Genomic DNA, 18,616 nt, shown 5'->3' with positions numbered 1-18,616 from the left:
ATGTTTTAGTTTCTGAACTGATTTTATTTTTGACTGCTGCTAGCTTATTTAAAAAGTGGGCCGTGCTAATCACTAGTATTGACAAATTTGGTATCAGGAAAGCACTCGTAAATTTTATATATATATATATATATATATATATATATATATATATATATATATATGACATTGATTTCTACTTTCAAACTGATGGTGTCTTTCAAAACATTTCTAACTTTAGACCTCTTGTATCAGCAAGGTACCACTATAAACAACAGGCAAAATTAAAAGTTTAATTCAGGGAAAGTCACATTTACTTGAAGGAATGCAAGGCATTCAAAACTAGGATGTTGATCGGGAATCAAGATGTCGTTTTGAGGGGAATGAAAATTTGAGGTTTGATCAACCAAGTTATTGTAGACCACAGTAACTTCAGATAAGTAGATAACACAGAATTAATAAGAAAATTATATTGGTTTCCATTTGGCCATTTGGTATCATTTTTTCAGGATATTTCTTTTTCTACTGTGTGGATTCGCCCGACCAGTGAAATGCATCTATGAGGTTAATTTTCTTTAGGCTTTTGACAACTGTTATATAATTGTCCATGTCCTCGGGCAAATGTTTCAACATACTGTGCTTGTAATGAAAGTAGAGGTAGTCTGGGATGATACAGGTGTGTGATGAGCGTCTCCAGTAGCGGTATGTGTGCGTGGTGGTGGGCAGGTCCCCTCGCAGCGGGAAGGGCGGCCCGGCAGCGGGGCTGGAGCCCCCCGACCCGGAGGACGACCCAGCAGGGGTGCCACTCCCGCCGGCCGGCACCACGCGGCAGGCCACGCTCTCCGACCTCGACGGCATCGACATGATGAACCTGCCCGTGGACCTGGAGGACGAGCCGGACGTCAAGTACGTGAGCCGCCCGAATGCAACTGAACAACTACCGTCACGAGCAATGAATCTTTATCATCCTTCTTCGCTACATCTGAACAAACGAAAGTAACGAACGCAGAGTTATTGTTTACAAGATTCCTTGCCAGAGATGACTGAACTTGAACTTGGTGTGAAAAGTGACATATTTTGACCCCTCCCTCACCGCTTTAGTAACCCATTCATAATAGCCCAATTTTACGAGATTCGTGTGCGCCCACTCGCATTGCAGAACCTACAGCTGCCATATTTTTAAAGGAAATGTCCCATTATTATTTATTATTCTTACGTGAACATAATTGGAAGTATTAAAGCCTACTACACATAAATACGCTGTGTGTTAAAATTAACAGATTTGAATTTTTTTTTATTTTTTATTTTTTTTTTTTTCTGATTTTCACATTTTGGTCAAAATGTTCAATTTTTTGACGGTTCCCGTGAATGTATTCGTAAAATCACTGCTTCATTAAATCCGGGGTTCGTGACATTGGGACTGAAAATTTCGGGAAACATCTATTACGACCCCCCTCTATTACGACCCTATTCCTGGGAACCGTGAGGGGTCGTTTCAGAGAGGTTTGACTGTATATCAAGTGGAGAATTTTGTTTTAACAAGAAATTTTCAGGACAACAGTTGAGGAAAGCCAAGCAACCACAAGACTGTTGTTATCCAAATAGGATAAAAGAAGCAAATAAAAAGACAGTTAGTTGTTCAAAAGTTTAACTTGGAATACTTTGAATTGAAGATTCAAAATTTCTAGTAAAATTATTTACATTGCTTACATATTCAGATAATTGTGTTGTTCAAATATGTGGTTGTTTTTTTGTTTTTTTCGATTCATTAATTTGCATTGTATTCATATACATAGGCCTATATTTTTCATTTTTTTCCATATGATTGTCCTTGTTTTATCTTGTGTGTATCATAATTCCCCAGGAAAAATTTATCGTACATGATTTACGCGTAGGTTTCTCATATAATTGTCATTACTGATGGGTGTGATTTGAGATTGGCAGCTCTGCTTTACTAATGAGTAGGGCTGGGCGATTAATCGAAAATGACGATTTCGATTCGATTCCGTAAATAATCGAAATCGTTTCTTCTTTAAAATTAAGATTCGAAAAATTCGAACTTTGTCTAGGTCATTTGCATGGTGACAATTTCCACAAATTCCGTTAAATTGCACATAAACTTTGTATGTACGTAAATCCTCAACGAATATTCCATTTAGCGACGTTCTTCATATCTACGAACTTTGGTTCTGCCAAACACTCATGATTCATAAGCAATATTTACCTCCAATCCTCTAAATAACAACACTCATTTTGTTCAAAATGGGAAAAAAAATCTTTATTACAACGGCCGAGAAACACATTAATTATGCAATTGGAAAGTCCACGAACCAATTGTCCAATAAGTTTCATTTCTGGGCTGTGAATATAACCTCAATCACCGAAAGCGATAAATAAACACTACCTTAGCTTCATAGATATGATACCGACGTGCACGCAACACTTCCCCAAAATGGCTGCCGAATTGTGTGCAACTTGAGCGCTAATGGTGGCAAACTTCAGTACCACGGCTTGGACATAAAAAATTCTGATTCTTCCATTGAAGCTGTGCAGTTGTTGCACTAAATCTGTGATAACCACTTTGTTTTGGTTCTGGGTTCCGCTTTTATACGTTTTTTTAAGTGAGGAAGTTTGATAGCTACACATGTGGTAGTTGTGTTCTTTTTCTTTGTCTTAACATATATGCCTTCACTGCAGTATCACAGATGCCGACGACATTAATGGAAAATGCAAGAGCGTTAGTACTGTGGAAATGAGAAATGATCATCATGTTTATTTTATTTTGTCACGTCCTCACGTCCAATACCGTGTTGAGTTTCTAGTGTGAAAACAATCTTTGTGCTGATTTTAGAAATGAGTGAAAACGTGAAAGGTGCATTTAAAGGTCGAAGTGCGGTTTGTAAATTTTACGAAAAAGTGTCAGAAACGCATTAAAAATGCAAAACATGTGGCAACAAACTTAAACAAGTTCATGGGAGCACAACTAGCATGGCTAAACATCTCGCAAAACACACTGACGTATATTCCAAATTTTTAAAATTGCAATCTCAAATTAAATCTGTGGTACTTCCATCTTCATCTGTACCCAAACAGAAAATTGTCCAGCAAACTGCATTTTCTAGGTTAGAAAAATATCCAAACGATCATCCCAGAGCAGTTTCCATTACCAGTGCAATAGGCAAAATGTTGGCAACAGATCTTTAACCATTCAGCATGGTCCAAGATACAGGTTTTAGAGACCTCATGTCACTGGTTGAACCAAAATATAGCATGCCTGACCGTAGAACATTTGCAAGGCGTGTAATTCCAGATCTTTATGAACATCATCTTGAAAGAATAAAAACAAAACTGGCAACAGACATTGACGGCGGAGTAAATTCCATAGCTTTAACCACAGAAATGTGGACTTCACGAAGTAATGATTCGAAGAATGTTTGCCTACATTGTTAGAAATTTTTTTACACTTGTTTACCTTATGCATTTGCTCTAGAATTAAAGAATCGAATCGAAATCGAAATTTCAAATTTTTACAGTAATTTGAATCGGAATCGAATCGAAATGAAATCTGTGGAATCGCCCAGCTCTACTAATGAGTATATTGTATATGTGCATAATGTGTCAGTCAAAATGAGACTATTTTAGTGAGATAAACATTAGTGCAGGGTTGCAGTTTTTACGGATTTTATCAGTTTTCACGGATATTTTGGAGTTATGGCGGATCAACGGATAAGCACTTTGAATCACTGATATTTTAATTGACGAACGCACAAACATAAATATTTACTTACTGCTCCCGCTCCACTTCATAGATAACATGTCATCATGCTACGTTGTTTCAGTTTTTCTAAGATGATAACAATTCACGTTCTACCTTTTATGTCTGGAAGAATTTTTTTTTATTTCACGGATGAAAGTATACCGTGCATCGTAATATCTATGACAGTTGTTTTAGACACCGTGTTCTGTTTCTCTCTTCTGCGCGATGGTTCGTTCATGCATGTAACGGAACACGCCCAGTAATATTTGTGCGAAGTGATATTTGTGACGGCATTTTTGCAGTCTGTGTTATACTATGCAATCACGATTTCTATGATGGATTGACGGAGTGTTTACAGTTTGTTATTTTTAAAGTAATTGTTACGTACAAAAAATTTGGCTTGCATCTTTGTGGAGATTGTAATTGAAAGAAATAGAAAGAAAATGCAAGGCATCTCCAGATCGAACGCTGTATAAAAAACGATATAAACGTGAATGGGAAATAGAATTAAAGTGGCTGAAACCTGGTAAAACTGGCTTTACTGCAGTGTGTGCATTGTGTCGGTCGGACTTTAAAATTCAAAAGGGTGGTCTGAAAGATCTTAGACGTCACGAAAGCACACAGATACACCAGAGAAATCAGAGGGCTGCTGAACAAAGTGCTTCTCTCACATCTTTCATCAGCAAACCAGACAACAAAATTGTAGATGCAGAGCTCATGTGGGTGAATTTTATTTGTGTCTGTGTGTATATTTTTAAAGTGATTTGTGTGAGAACCTCATACTGGTACTTAACTCTCTACATGTAAACTTATGAGTTTTTTTTATCTACATTCATTATTATTATTTTTAAGTAGGTTTATGCAACTGGAATGAAAGTAAAGCTGATTTTTGAAGAAATATGCTTATAATACTTTGTTTTCTCATGTGTCTTAGCTGCAAAAACAAATTTGGCACGAATGAAAAACCTGTTTACAAAAAATTTTCTTCTTACAAGATTTTACAGGATTTTTTTATGGTCTAATACAGGATTTTATAACCATTCTTGGTGAAATCCCTGCATTAGTGAGTATTTAAGTTTCATTTTTATTTTTTGAATAATTCATTGTTAGCATTTCAATGTTTTGTTGCAGGCCAACACCGGAGCTGATGCAAGAAACCCATGCATGTTTCTTCTCTCTGATTCGCGATGTCATCTGCTCCACCCCAAACCACAGGATGAACCTGTCGACGTTAGAGGACCGCCTGAAGGCGTGGCAGGAGAGTCCGATATCACCTCTCAACGACTGGTACTGCATCGCCGCCGACTCCTGGTTGCTGATGCTGCCCTCTGCCATCAGCTTTCTCTCTGGAGACTACCCAGGTAGCCCAACTCCAGTATTTCTCCAGAGCCATTTCCAACAGTCATTGATTTTCAGTGGTTGCTTTTGACTTCATAATACTTTTATATTTTGTATACTTTTATGAAATAGAATTTCCCATTTCAATTGACTTCTTTTTTCTTTTCTTTTTTTTCCCCCTTCTTTCGTGGTTGTTAGTTACAAAATAGCTGTTCAGTTTTTACTTAAGAAAATGATTTAATATATTAATATTTTTTTTTTTAGATCTTGCATAAAAACAAAACACAGTCCACCAATATAATGATGTTTGCAACAGGTCTACGCAGTTCTCATTAACAACACAAACAAAATTTCCCCGCTTGAAAATTTGAATGTTTTTTCAATTTTGGTCATGCCAAAACGTTCTTAATACTCTCACACACCTTTCATCTTGTAAATAAGTCCTGAAGTCACTTGGTGTCGACGGGACAAGCCAAGGACAAAGGTTTCCTTAGGATGGTGGCTGTAGCCACTGTAGCCCCATCGTGGGCTGATTGTTGACGACTGTGCTCACTGAAGTTCTAGCTTAAATGTCCAAAACCAGGTTGGAGAAGTGGCGCAGCACAGACCACAGCTATGAAGTACATTATTTAATATTGGCTTGAGTCATTGCTCTGTGTGACTTTTCAGATGACATCGAGCAGAAAACTGGCGAGATGATGCGACTGCTTCAAATTACACATGGAGGAGGGAGTCACATGACCACTGCCCAATCACAACACAGCTTTCACAAAGCAACCAATTACAGCACATTTTGCAACCAAAAACTTCAATAAGTCCGTGCGTGATTTTCTCTCTCTCTCTCTCTCTCTCTCTCTCACTCACACTCACTCTCACACTCACTATATATATATATATATATATATATATATATATATATATATATATATATATATATATATATATATATATATATATATATATATATATATATTCAAATGATAAACATTGGGGAAATGCAAGAGTAAACATTTTCATCATAAGAATACCGTATTTACTGCAGAAGAGTCACCTTTGTATTGGTCGCACTCTTAATTTTGGGCAAAATTCCTCGAAATTGAGTCGCGCCATAAAACTGTCTCCAGTAGAATACAAGTGAACTCTTTATGGTCTGTGTCTCAGCTTATTGCCACGTAAGAAATGGGACTGATGTCTTACATCTTTCCCCTCTTCATCCTTTATTGCCCTTCCTCTCCCCTCACCCTTTTCACCCTAGCACTATCTAACATAAAATACAAAGAAAAAATATGCTATTTTTTTTATCCATGTTTCCCTTCCATCTTCTCCAAGAGAGAAATGACAGCAGTCTATTTCCTTGTCAATTTTTATGTCTGTTTCTTCAATAATAAACAAGCACGCCTTTTACAGCGCTTATCATAAATAAAATGTAGCAGTAGAGGGAGGAAGAATCTTGAACACTGCTGCATGGCGTGTAGAGCTGGACTGCCACGTCACATACCGGCGCCAGCCGGGTGGCCCCCCTACAGGCACCACACACAGCTTAGCATCGCATTTCATTATGCTTTTCACTCACTGTCAACATATTTTAACTAAACAAATGATGTTTACTCATGACATAGTTATTTAAGTATATACCCTGTTCTATCGCTTAATCGTCGCACGCGCATAATCATCACACCGATATTTTAGGGCATCAAAATTTGGATAAAAAAACCTGTCGAGTAAACATCGCATGATGTTTTTGCTCCTGCTATTAGAATCCGAGCGCATTGTGTAGGAATTTTTTCCCTATAAAAGATGTATTTTAAAGTAGAAATCTAATATTTATTCAGACATTACCACTTACTTTTTTAATTAACGGAAATACGAAGTTGTCTGACGTTGAAATCAGGGTTCCCACAGACAGGGAAAACCGGGAAAACCTGGAAAACTCAGGGAAATGGGCATGTTCAACTGGGACAGGGAAAAAACAGGGAAATTTCTGGTTAAAATTATCTTTGATTTTTTTTCTCTCTTCATTGATATTTACGTTTCTTTAGGCATCATTAGTGATATTCCTCAGCCTTAACAAAAGCTTTCTGGGCGATGTTTTATATTTTTGAGTTGCTTAAAGCATTAAGTCCGTCAAATGGCGAAAAGTTAAACAAAGCTCCCCTTACCTCTCGTGAAAATCGAATGACTTTTTTTTTGTAGCGCTCTTATTTGGGTAACAAACAGCTATTGGTGCGGCTGTTCCTCCGTTCTCTACTCCTCCCTACGAATACAACCAATATAAACAGCTATTGGCTTGGCTGTTTAGCCAAGTTTCATGTCTCCCTACAATTATACCAATAGCGATAATAGACTTTGGGCTGATACATGACGAGTACGTTTCTCCACTATTTTTACTATTACGTGTCATCAATGTAAGCAAAAACATTGTGTGGTGTGTTATGTGTTAATTGTATTGTTTTTAAAGATGTCTAAGTTTAACCCCTCTTGGTTAGACGCCAAACTTTTTCCAAATTGGCAGTCGTGGTTACGTCGTGTTGATGGAAAAGAGAACAGTGCCGGAAAATTTTTTCGCTGAGTGCAATGGGAAGGCAAGCCATCAAAAGTCACGAAGAAGGAAAATACCACAAGCAGTTGCTTACGGAACATGTGAGGTCAGCGAGCATTACGACATTCCTACCCCAGCCAGAAATAGTACAACAGACTGTCGACGTGCGTAAATACTACATGTACCAGCGGGACACAATTAGGCCTAGGCCTATGTCCCACATCTCCAAATGTGACCGATACCCCTTCCCCTGGTACAAGTAAGGTTGGACAGATTAGTAAACTGGGTTTTCATTCAGACACTGGCGTAAAAAGTGCAGAAATTCTTTGGGCATTGCATGTTGTAGCGAAAGGTTATAGCTTCAATAGTCAAAAAGGTATAAACACCCTTTTCGCAAAAATGTTTCCTGATAGTCCAGTTGCCAAAGAATTTCAGTTGAGTGCTACCAAAACTGCATATTTGATTTGTTATGGTTTGGCACCATATTTTCATCACAAACTGTGACAAAGTGCGATTTGCTACACAGATCGTGGTATGTTTCGATGAATCCTTCCAATTGCATTGCAAAGAAGCAACAGATGGACATTGCAGTGCGCTTATGGGATGTAAATCGAAACAAGGTTATTACTAGATACTGGAACTCCTCATTTTTGGGTCACTCTACTGCTGCTGATCTTGTTTTAGGATTTAAAGAAGGTCTTGAAAATATTTAGTTATCTAAGATTATACAAGTATCTATGGATGGGCCCAATGTGAATTGGTCATTCCTAAAAAGTTGAAAGATGAAACGAAGTGCTGTGAAGAGGATCCAGAGATGTTGGATTTAGGTTCTTGTGGCCTCCATGTTATTCATGGTGCCTTCCAATCAGGCTGTCGCAAAGCAGGTTGGGATGTAATGTTATTTTTGAAGTCCTTATACAATGTTTTTATGGATTCGCCTGCACGTCGATCTGATTTCACACGAACTACTGGCTGTAGTTTACTTCCTCGCAAATTCTATAATTGCTGCTGGTTAAAGAATGTACCAGTTTGCGAGACAGTTATCAAAATGTTTCCGCACATCAAGACTTTTTTTTAAGTCTTCTGAGTTACCTGCAACATTTTCTGTTCAGAAAGTTAAGGAATGCTTACTGGACCCACTTCTTCTTGCTAAGCTTCACTTCTTTGATGCTTGCCCGCACTCTCTATAATAAATATCACGTTACTTTACGTTATAATTAAACCCAAAACGAGTTTTAATAAACTCATAAGCAATTCAGGGAAAAGGGTATTTCGGCAATAGGCCTACTCACATAATATGCGGCGAGGAATCTGTGCGACCTCGTAGGTTATAAACAAAGCGACGAACAATAGAATAATTCATTAAAACAACCAACCATCTTCGCCTTTATTTTTCACGTCGCTATAACCACCCATATTTACTTATTTCAGGATATAATAGTAAATATGAACGAGTTATGTATACAAATGGATATTTTTCTTTCGCCACAGCTGAACATGTACATTGGGACTCCATCTTGTGACCGGCGAACTACCAACTGTATTTATATTTTATAAAAGTATAAATTTAACTAATTAAGTTGTGAAAGCAAGTTTAAATACTTTTTAATACCTAAGATTGAATATATATGTATGTACATATAATTATTTATGCCACATTTATCTTTTCTTTTTAATTATTTATATCCAGGGCAGGGAAATTTCGGCGAGAGTTATGCGCACGCATCTCATCCCTTCCAAAGAGGAGTTAGTTCGCCCCTCCCTTCCTTTTCTTCGTTCCCACGCATTTCTCCCTATATAAAGGCGAGGTCATCCATCTGAAAGCCAGTTGATCGGCCCGACGGCCAGTGAGGCTGGATTCCGCCCACTGACCATAGGACGATCATAGGGGGAGCGGCGGAACGACTGGCTATCCGTTTTCTGCAGCTCGCACCCCTCCTTCGCGAACCAGGCCATCCGAGGACCTATCTCGGCCTAGGGATTTTGTTCCCCCCCCCCCCCTTTCTTGACGATAGGGTGTACCGTGTATAAATTCTGTGTATGTTGTGAAAGCCGACGCAGGCGACCAATTGAACTGTTTAGACATTCAGGTCAATTAAATTTTCCTAGCAAAATACCGGCATTTGTCATTGGATAGTTTAGTCCCATCCCTCACCCCACTAGCTATTCGCCTACACCAGCCAACTGCGAATCCTGCCGCAAGACCAGCCCGACCGTCTCTACAGGATACCTGGCTCTCACCCAAGAGGGCTCGGTGCGAGAGAAAAGAAGAGACGGATCAATTTTTCTGGCGCCCAACGCGGGGCCCGTTGATTGTTCTACAATACCCGTGAAGACCCATTGCAAGCTCTACCAGACGGACTAGCCAATATCCACTGGAATGGACCCCTGCCACCACTTGCAGCTCATAGAAGACTTAAGCCACAGCAGGCACACCATGGCCCACACCGGGAACAGCAGCAAGCAGGCAAGTGCTCCTGACCTTCCTACCACCAGGGATTCCCGAGAAGTGGACCCAGACATCGGAGGGGAACAGCCTCCTCTCCTGGCGCCCAATAATTCACCTACCTGTACATACCCAACGACGGCGGACGCAGCCCATCGATTCTGCGCTGTAGAAGACTGCCCTGGCACCGGAATCCACCAGATCAGCTGTGCTCACTGTGGACTCCTGTTCCATCACTCTTGCCTGGGATGGCCAGACGAGCCCCGAGATCACGCCGGACTGGAGTATCGATGCCCCGCATGCCAGCAGAGACAATCCTGCTGCAGTATGGAACCAATTAGCTCTAGACCTGATGGGACCTTACCCCAGAAGCACGACGGGTAAGTGCTTCCTATTCGCAGGGCTCGGAGCGAGTCACTAAAAGTTACTAAAAGTTACTTTTTTTTTTGCAAAGTCACTAAGGTCCGTTTTTTTAAAATTAAAAGTCACTATTTTCTTCACTTTTACATCGACTACCTTTTCTCGCTCAGTTTTACAACATGTAAACTTAGTTTTTGGTACTACCAGAAATGCCGTAATAATCGGTAAGTACTGTGCATTAAAAACGCCAACCATATTACCGTTCTGCATGCCAGCGTCACTTTGCTGTGCAGCGGCGCTGCCAGTCGCCAGTGTAACAGCGATTCGATTATCGTATTGTGATCGTATCGCTTCTATAATCGATAGCATATGTCACTTGTCTCTGCTTCGGCTTTCGAGTTTTCGGTTGTAAATAACAACACAATAAACGATAGTGAAGCGTATTTTTGCGATCAAATTCGTGTACTACGAAAGTGTTCGTGTTTATAGGCGAGCGCAAAACCACTTGTTAGGAACTACATTTAGATGAAAACGTGCGGGATCACGGTGACATATAACATATTAGTGCATAATATGCTGTAACTTCGTTACAGTGTCGTGGTTATGTTCGGTGTGAAACAGAATTGAGGTACGTGTTCCGGTAACTTTTCTAGGTGTTTGTGGCATTCTTGCATTTTCACTATTGTTTATTGTAAATTTTCCGTTTGCAACGACCACATTAACAAAACTTACTAAAATATTTAATGGCAAAATCGTTTTGGTGTTTGTTTTGGTTTTTTTGGTTTTAATTAATTTTACATGGTACAAATGGCTTGAAAATGGGGAAGTGTCATTTTCGAGCAGAGTGGTTGGAAAAAACTGATACTATAGGGCACAAGATTTCCAAATGGGCACAAAAGGGGATTAAAGATGATGAACTTTATTGTATTGTATGCTGTGTTTCTGTTAATGTTGGCAAAGGGTTTCAGTCTGTCACACAACACTACACAGGAAATGAAGCATATTAACAACGTAAAATTAAAACTAAATGCCTCACAGTGTCGTCTTGTTTTTGATAGGAAAAATAGTTCTGTTTGTGAACGACTATGTGTTACTACTGGAGTTAAAGACTGTAAGTCAGAGGAAAACACCGGGGACCCATCACAAGCTTTAACGCCCTTAGGTTTGCCATCATCTCGCAGTCATGCACCACTAAACGAATGTAATTCATCACAAGTGGAGCCAGCACAAGTCTCTTCATTGGAGTGTTCCACAGTTTGTCAAAATAACATTCTACGATTTTGTAACCCCATAGAAGCTGCCACTAAAGCAGAAATAATTTGGGCGATGACAGTAGTGGCTAAAAATTTGTCTGCCCAATCGTGTCAAGATATTGGTGAGGTATTCTCTGCTATGTTTCCAGCATTAGTGCCACAAGGTTTCTCACTTTCCTCGAAAAAATTCTCATATTTAGTTACCGAAGCACTTGGCCCGTACTTCAAAGATGGCATGCTAAAAGAGGCAAAGAAAACTTATTTTTCTATTTAATATGATGAAACTACCAACAGCAAAGGTAAGAAGGAACTGCAGATAAATATTAGATATTGGTCTGACATTCGTAATGAAGTAGTAATTCATCATCTAGAGACTATTTTTATAGGAAAGGCTTCTGCTGATGTTTTAGCCACATCAATTCTTTCAGTGCTTAATAAAGGATCATTGAGTCTTAAGAATGTGGTGACTGTTGGCAGTGATGGTCCTAAAGTGAATCAGAAGGTTTTCACATTGCTAAATGAAGAAGTTATTGCAGCAAGAGGAAAAAGTCTCCTTGATGTAGGAACGTGCAATCTTCATCATGTTCATAATGCGTTCTTGAAAGGATTAGAAGTTTTTGGAACAGATGTTTCTGAGTTGGTAATATCTGTGTATTATTTCTTTCATGGTTGGCCATCACGAAAAGAAGAATATGTGAAGTCTCAGAAAAAAGTTAAGGTTCCAGAGCATTCATTCATTAAACACTCTCAAACCAGATGGGTTACACTCAGAGAAGCAGCAAGTCGTCTCCTTGAACAGTGGCCAGCTTTGCTAGACTACTTTACCAAGTTTCTTCCCTTGCAAAAAACAAATGCATCATTTAATTCAGCACAGTGCAAGAAAATTTGTAGCTTTTTAAAGAAAAGCACAATGAGAGCTGAAATTCTGTTTGTTATATCTAGCTCAGAAATCTTTAGCACCTTCTGCACAATTTTCCAAAAAGAAGAACCCTTAATACATGCACTGCATACTGAATTGGACACACTGGTAAGCAAGTTGATGGGTCGTGTGTGCAAGGGAGAACTTGCTAGTGGGAAAGATATTTTAAACAATGTGTTTGATAAAGAAAATCTCCAAAATGCCACTGACATTCAGTGTGGAGGAAGCACTTGGTAGTGTAAATGAAAGAGACAGATTGGAGTTTAAATTCAGTGAACAGAAACACTATGCAACAGCTGGAAATTATTTGGTTGGTAAGTTCCACAAAATGTTGAAACACTTCAGCTGTTTCCAGCCTGAGCAGGTTTTAAAGCCAAAGAGTTTGCAGTCCATAGCAGAAATAGCAAGAGTTTTACCAGGAGAGATTAATGTTGACCTCCTTTTAGACGAATGGAGATTGTTGAAAAGTGAAAGAGAAATGACAAACTTCAGTCCTGTGCAGAGAATCGACCATTTTTGGAGAAGTATCTTTCAGTTGAAGAATGCTGTCGGTGCTGAAAAGTATCCTACTGTGCAGAAAGTTGTGAAAATGAGTCTAAGCATGTCTCATGGCAGTGCTGATGTTGAAAGGGGGTTTTCCCTTTCTTCAAAAATTCTGACTGAAGATCGAGCATCAATGAGTGAAAGAACTCTCAATGCCAGGTTAAACACCATTGATGGTCTTAGAGTGTATGGAAATAATCCTGTGAATGTTCCCATCACCAAGCAACTTATTAATTCTGCTGTTAATGCCCATAAGAGCTACAAGCTTTACCTTGAGGAGAAGAAAAGAAAAGAAGACTGAGAGGATAAAGGTTGAAGATGAGAGGAAGATAAGAGAAGCAGAAGAAGAAAAATCCAGAAAATAAGTGAAAAGAATGAAGCTTAATGTTGAAGAATTGAAGAAAAAACTGGATGAAGCCAACAAATTTCATAAACTGAAAAAAGATACTTGGGAAAAAATGCACGAAGAGGCCAATAATAGGCTAAAAAAAAGCTTTGTCTAAGACTCCTGTTGATGTTCAGGAAGTAAGCCTGGCACAGGCGATGTACGAAGGAGCACAGTTAGTCAAAAATGAAGAACAACTGCTTTCAAAAAGAGTGTCTAGTTTGTCTAGTTTACAAAATGAACTCTACAAGAAAACAAACAAGCTCCTTACAAATATTTAATTTAAGAGGCCACTCCAGTGTTTCAGGGGCACTACGCAACCCGCGTTAACCTCATAAGATTCAATGCTATTTTCATTTTGCTTATAACTTATTAACTAATATAGATTTCGAAATGATGCTTGCTTTATATATAAGACAACGATGCTCTTATCAAAGCCCCTTTCTTCAAAAACGTGCATAAATTATGGTTTTATTCTAATCTTTACTAATATGCATAAGTGTATTGTCTAGGTTTGAACCATAATTTATGCACGTTTTTGAAGAATGGGTCTTTGATAAGAGCATCGTTGTCTTACATATCAAGCAAGCATCATTTCGAAATCTATATTAGTTAATAAGTTATAAGCAAAATGAAAATAGCATTGAATCTTATGAGGTTAACGCAGGTTGCGTAGTGCCCCTGAAACACTGGAGTGGCCTGTTAAGTGATGACCTTTCGCAGCCCTAATGTAAATATTATACTGTGTAAACAAAGTGAAAGTGTAAAACTTAACAAAATTGTATTTCTCCATGAACTTAATACAGCCTTGTACATCACTTATTTGTCGTAAATGTTTCAAATGTTCAATATTTGGGTACATCGTATTTTTTGCCAAAGTAAATTTGGTTTTATTTTGCTATTTGTAATTATTTTTAAAATTTACGGCCAGTATATTCATAATTGGTACATACTTTGAAATAACATGTACTAATTTTGTTTTTGTGTTGTAATATAAATGTCTGTGAGTACGAGTGAAAGTCACTAAATAAGTCACTTTTTTTTCATTTGTGGTCACTAAATCAACTATTTTGAGGAAAAATTGTGCTCTTGGCCCTGTACTCGTCGTCACAGACCTTTTCTCACGATGGATCGAAGCCTTTCCCCTCGCTAAAGCTGATTCATTTTCTATCTTTTTAAAAAAAAAAAAATATGAAGTGTTCCCTGGATGGGGATACCCCAAAAGCATACTTACAGACAATGGGGTGCAATTCACTAGCAAACTATGGGACGACACTTGCGCCAAATGGGAACTAGAAACCTGGGCCACTCCAGTTTACCATCCCCAGGCAAACCCTACAGAGCGCTGTAATCAGGAATTGAAGAAAGGGCTCAGGTTGCGTACCGCGGGCAATCATCGCCACTGGGATCGCTACCTGGGGCCTATTCCACGAAGGTACAAGTGTACAAGCTACAATTGTACAAGTACAAATCCTACTTAAGACAAGTTACAAGTTACAGGCGTTCCACAGAGAATTGTTACAATTGTAGGAAAAAAAGTACAAGTACAAGTACAAAGTACAAGTGTACAAGTTGGCTGCATTTACTCTGTTGTTGTTGACATAACCAAACTTGTATGTATTTGTTTTAAAAAAGGAAATTGTTTAAAACGTGATGTCTGGAAAGACTCTAAGTAAACTGTGTATTCTAAATGAGATTAAAGAAAAGGACATACTGTTTTCTGCATTTTCTGACAAATGCACCAAACAAGAAAAAATGAAGGCATGGTTAGCAATTCATGGAAAGGCTTGTGGGTTGGGACTGATCCCTGCAGGCAAGGACTTCACCTACACCAGAGACACATTTTGGCAGAACTTAAAAAAAACGCAACAGTAAGTATATTTATATAACAATTTTTAATTTATTTTGGTACAGTCTTGTCAATATTTTGTGGTATATGTAGCCTACATTTGTAAATGAACTACCTAACCTCACTTAGGGAACAGCATTGGTTACGAATCACATGTACAACTGTAAAAGAAATTGAAACATCTTTGAAGGCACCTATATATCAAATTCAACAATTCTTAAGTATGTTAATAGAGGCTAATTAATAATATGCTTTTCTGTTGCAGAAGAAAATTGACAACAAAAAACAGACAGGAAGTGGAGGTGGGGTTGAAAGCAAATTAACTGATGTAGACAATGCAGTATTGGATATTATTGGCCGAGAAACGCCATCAGTTGTTGGTTTAGAATGCCCTGAAACATGGCAGGACGAACCTGTGTTAGAAAGTATAAACCCTACAAGTAGTGCAGACACTTTGATGACACATTTCAGCAATAGCAAAACACTGCCTTCTACGAGTTGCAAACAAGTTAACCAGCCCAAACCAAAAAGAGGAAATGATATGGGAGAAGAAAATAATTTACGGCTTAAGAAATTGAAATTACAGGTTCAACTACTAGAAAAAGAAAGCTATTTGAAAAGTCTAAAAATTTTAAAACTCGAGAAAGAGCTGGGAATTCCTGGTTCTAATTTCACAAAGGACTTGCCTATCGATGGTGACACTATTTATGTGACATTAGATGGTTCTATCCAAGAACAATGAATAGTCACTGATCACAACTCTTGAATGGTTTTTCAGATAATTTATATTTTATGACTTTTTCGAAGTAATTTATTTCAACAATGCATTTGAATGGAAGCTATATTTGTAAAAGTGTTATTGAAATCTCAGCAATCCATTAACATATGCTATTAAAAAAAAAGAACTATAAATGAAATTGAAAATATAGTCCTACATAAGAGTTTTTCAATTCTTTCATAATAATTTGTATCTACCTAAAATTGTGAATCAACTGTGCCAGCCGTTGTTGGGCTGCAGGGTGTATATTAACTTCATTGTGATCCACGTCGACATCGTCTTGCTCTCATCTGCTTCTATCAAGGGCTGCACACCATCCTCACTTCGAGCAATGTTACATAGTGCAGTGCAGCACTTAAATACTTGAGCTGCAAATAATGGCTTTACGCGTGAGTGCTTCAGACATGGAAATTTCTCTTTGAGAATTCCCAGTGAGTTTTCAACTAACTGACGTGTGGATTTGTGTGCCCTGTTAAATCTTACCACTGCAGGATCTTGAGGAGCATTCATGACTGGTGGAATCAACCATTCTTTCAATGGATAACCCGAGTCTGCCAAAATTATGGCACCAGGTACTGGTCTCCAATCTTCTTCCATGCGCTGATTTAGTGTGCTGTTTCTAAGCACTCTGGCATCATGTACACTTCCTGGCCACCTAGCACTTACATAATAGAATGAGCAGTCTGGACCACAAACTACCATGCAGTTCAAAGAATGATTTCCATGTCTGTCCACGTACTGCACTTCATTAGCTTTAGGTGACTCTATTTTTATAAGTGTACCATCAACACATCCAACAACATTAGGCATACCAGCAATAGCATAAAATGCTGCAGACACTTGCACCGTATCTTCAGGCCAGTCAACCACTTGGGGGAATTTTATTGCATTTACAGCAGTTACCACATTATGAACAGAACGACACACACTAGCCTTACCTATGCCATGCATATCTGCAACAGAATGATATTGTCCACCAGTTCCCAACCAGTGTAGAGCAACACATAACTCCAATTTTGCTGGTAATGATTTACTCCTATTAGTGCGGCGATGAAGTCTATGTCCTATATCATTAAGTAATAATTGAAGTTTGGCAGCACTCATTCTAAATCTCTCATTAAATTCAAACATGCTTTCAAAACTGTGATTCGTGTGTATTCTGAATGTCCTTCGTCTAATAAGTGGATGCACATTCTCATTTTCTTCATCTGATGAAGTATCCCACATGTTTGTTTCTGATAACAACACACTTTAACCTACCTCAAGAGGTAGGTAGACTTGTATTAACTATTCTACAAGTTTAAGTTAAACCTTGTACTTTTTCTTTGCGAAGAGCTTGTACAATTGTAGAAAAACACCTGTAACTTGTTACAATTCACTGGGATTTACAAGTCTTTACTTGTACTTTTGTGGAACCCAATACCTACCACTTTTCTACAACTTGTATATAATTTTGCCTGTAATTTGTAACTTGTACCTTCGTGGAATAGGCCCCTGGGAGAAATCCTCTTCACACTGCGGCGTAGGCACAATGAAGCAATCGGAACCAGCACCAGCGAATTAAACTTGAGACGACAGATCCAGCGACCTGGAGAATGAAGTGGAGTTCCAACCCCACATACCGCCCTTCAGCCGAAGAGATCTGTCTACAAGCTGCCACCAGAGAAGATGCGCACGAAAGGCTCAACTAGGGTACCTAGCCCGCAAGTATCCTACACCGAAGAATCCGCCCAACCACCAGATTGCTGAAGGACAAATGGTACTAGCCAAGACCCATCCACTCAGCAATAAACCTAACCACTTCTGCGCCGGATTCGCACCAAAGTGGGAAGGACCCTACCAGATCTCTACCAGCCTCCACAGCGTCGCCAGATGCCGTGGCGGAGCTGCAAAGGAGACCCCAAGGACCTACCAGGACGGTACCGAGAGACGGTTTGGCGGCCACCAAACCGACGGCCTTACCAATGGCCGAATCCTACAACCACCGGCAGCAGTCCCAATAGGCGTTCCTAGGAGACCACCGGCAGCTGTCCCAATAGGCGTTCCCAGGAGACCACCGGCAGCTGTCCCAATAGGCGTTCCCAGGAGACCACCGGCAGCTGTCCCCAATCAGGACTTCCAGAAAGCTGAAGAAGCCATATCCGAAGTGATAACCCAGAGACTCGTACACTACAGAGACTGACAGTTATCTATGTGTAAAGTGTTCCTCCAAGATGTCCTAGCTTCTTCTCCCGTAAAGTAACGCTCGCCACTAGGGGGGAAATTGACGCTTGCCCGCCCTCTCTATAATAAATATCACGTTACTTTACGTTATAATTAAACCCAAAACGAGTTTTAATAAGCTCAGAAGCAATTCAGGGAAAAAGGTATTTCGGCAATAGGCCTACTCACGTAATATGTGGCGAGGAATCTGTGCGACGTCGTAGGTAATAAACAAAGCGACGAACAATAGAATAATTCATTAACCAAC

The 18,616-nt window shown here is 39.1% G+C and overlaps 1 protein-coding gene across 5 annotated transcripts in view; it reads left to right on the top strand.

The window, feature by feature from the left end:
- The window catches only part of LOC134531551 (nuclear factor related to kappa-B-binding protein), a 239,079-nt gene that overhangs the window by 93,875 nt on the left and 126,588 nt on the right, over positions 1–18,616 (top strand). For all 5 annotated transcript variants that reach the window (XM_063367243.1, XM_063367245.1, XM_063367247.1 and 2 more), the window contains exons 8-9: positions 706–885; positions 4,868–5,097. In XM_063367243.1, the coding sequence (XP_063223313.1) occupies positions 706–885; positions 4,868–5,097 (410 nt within the window). The remainder of the gene's footprint in view (positions 1–705; positions 886–4,867; positions 5,098–18,616) is intronic.

Source organism: Bacillus rossius, chromosome 5 (genome assembly GCF_032445375.1).
Source record: "Bacillus rossius redtenbacheri isolate Brsri chromosome 5, Brsri_v3, whole genome shotgun sequence".
Classification (NCBI taxonomy): domain Eukaryota; kingdom Metazoa; phylum Arthropoda; class Insecta; order Phasmatodea; family Bacillidae; genus Bacillus; species Bacillus rossius.
Note: the sequence above shows the minus strand (reverse complement) of the source record. Positions and strands in the feature narration are given on the sequence as shown.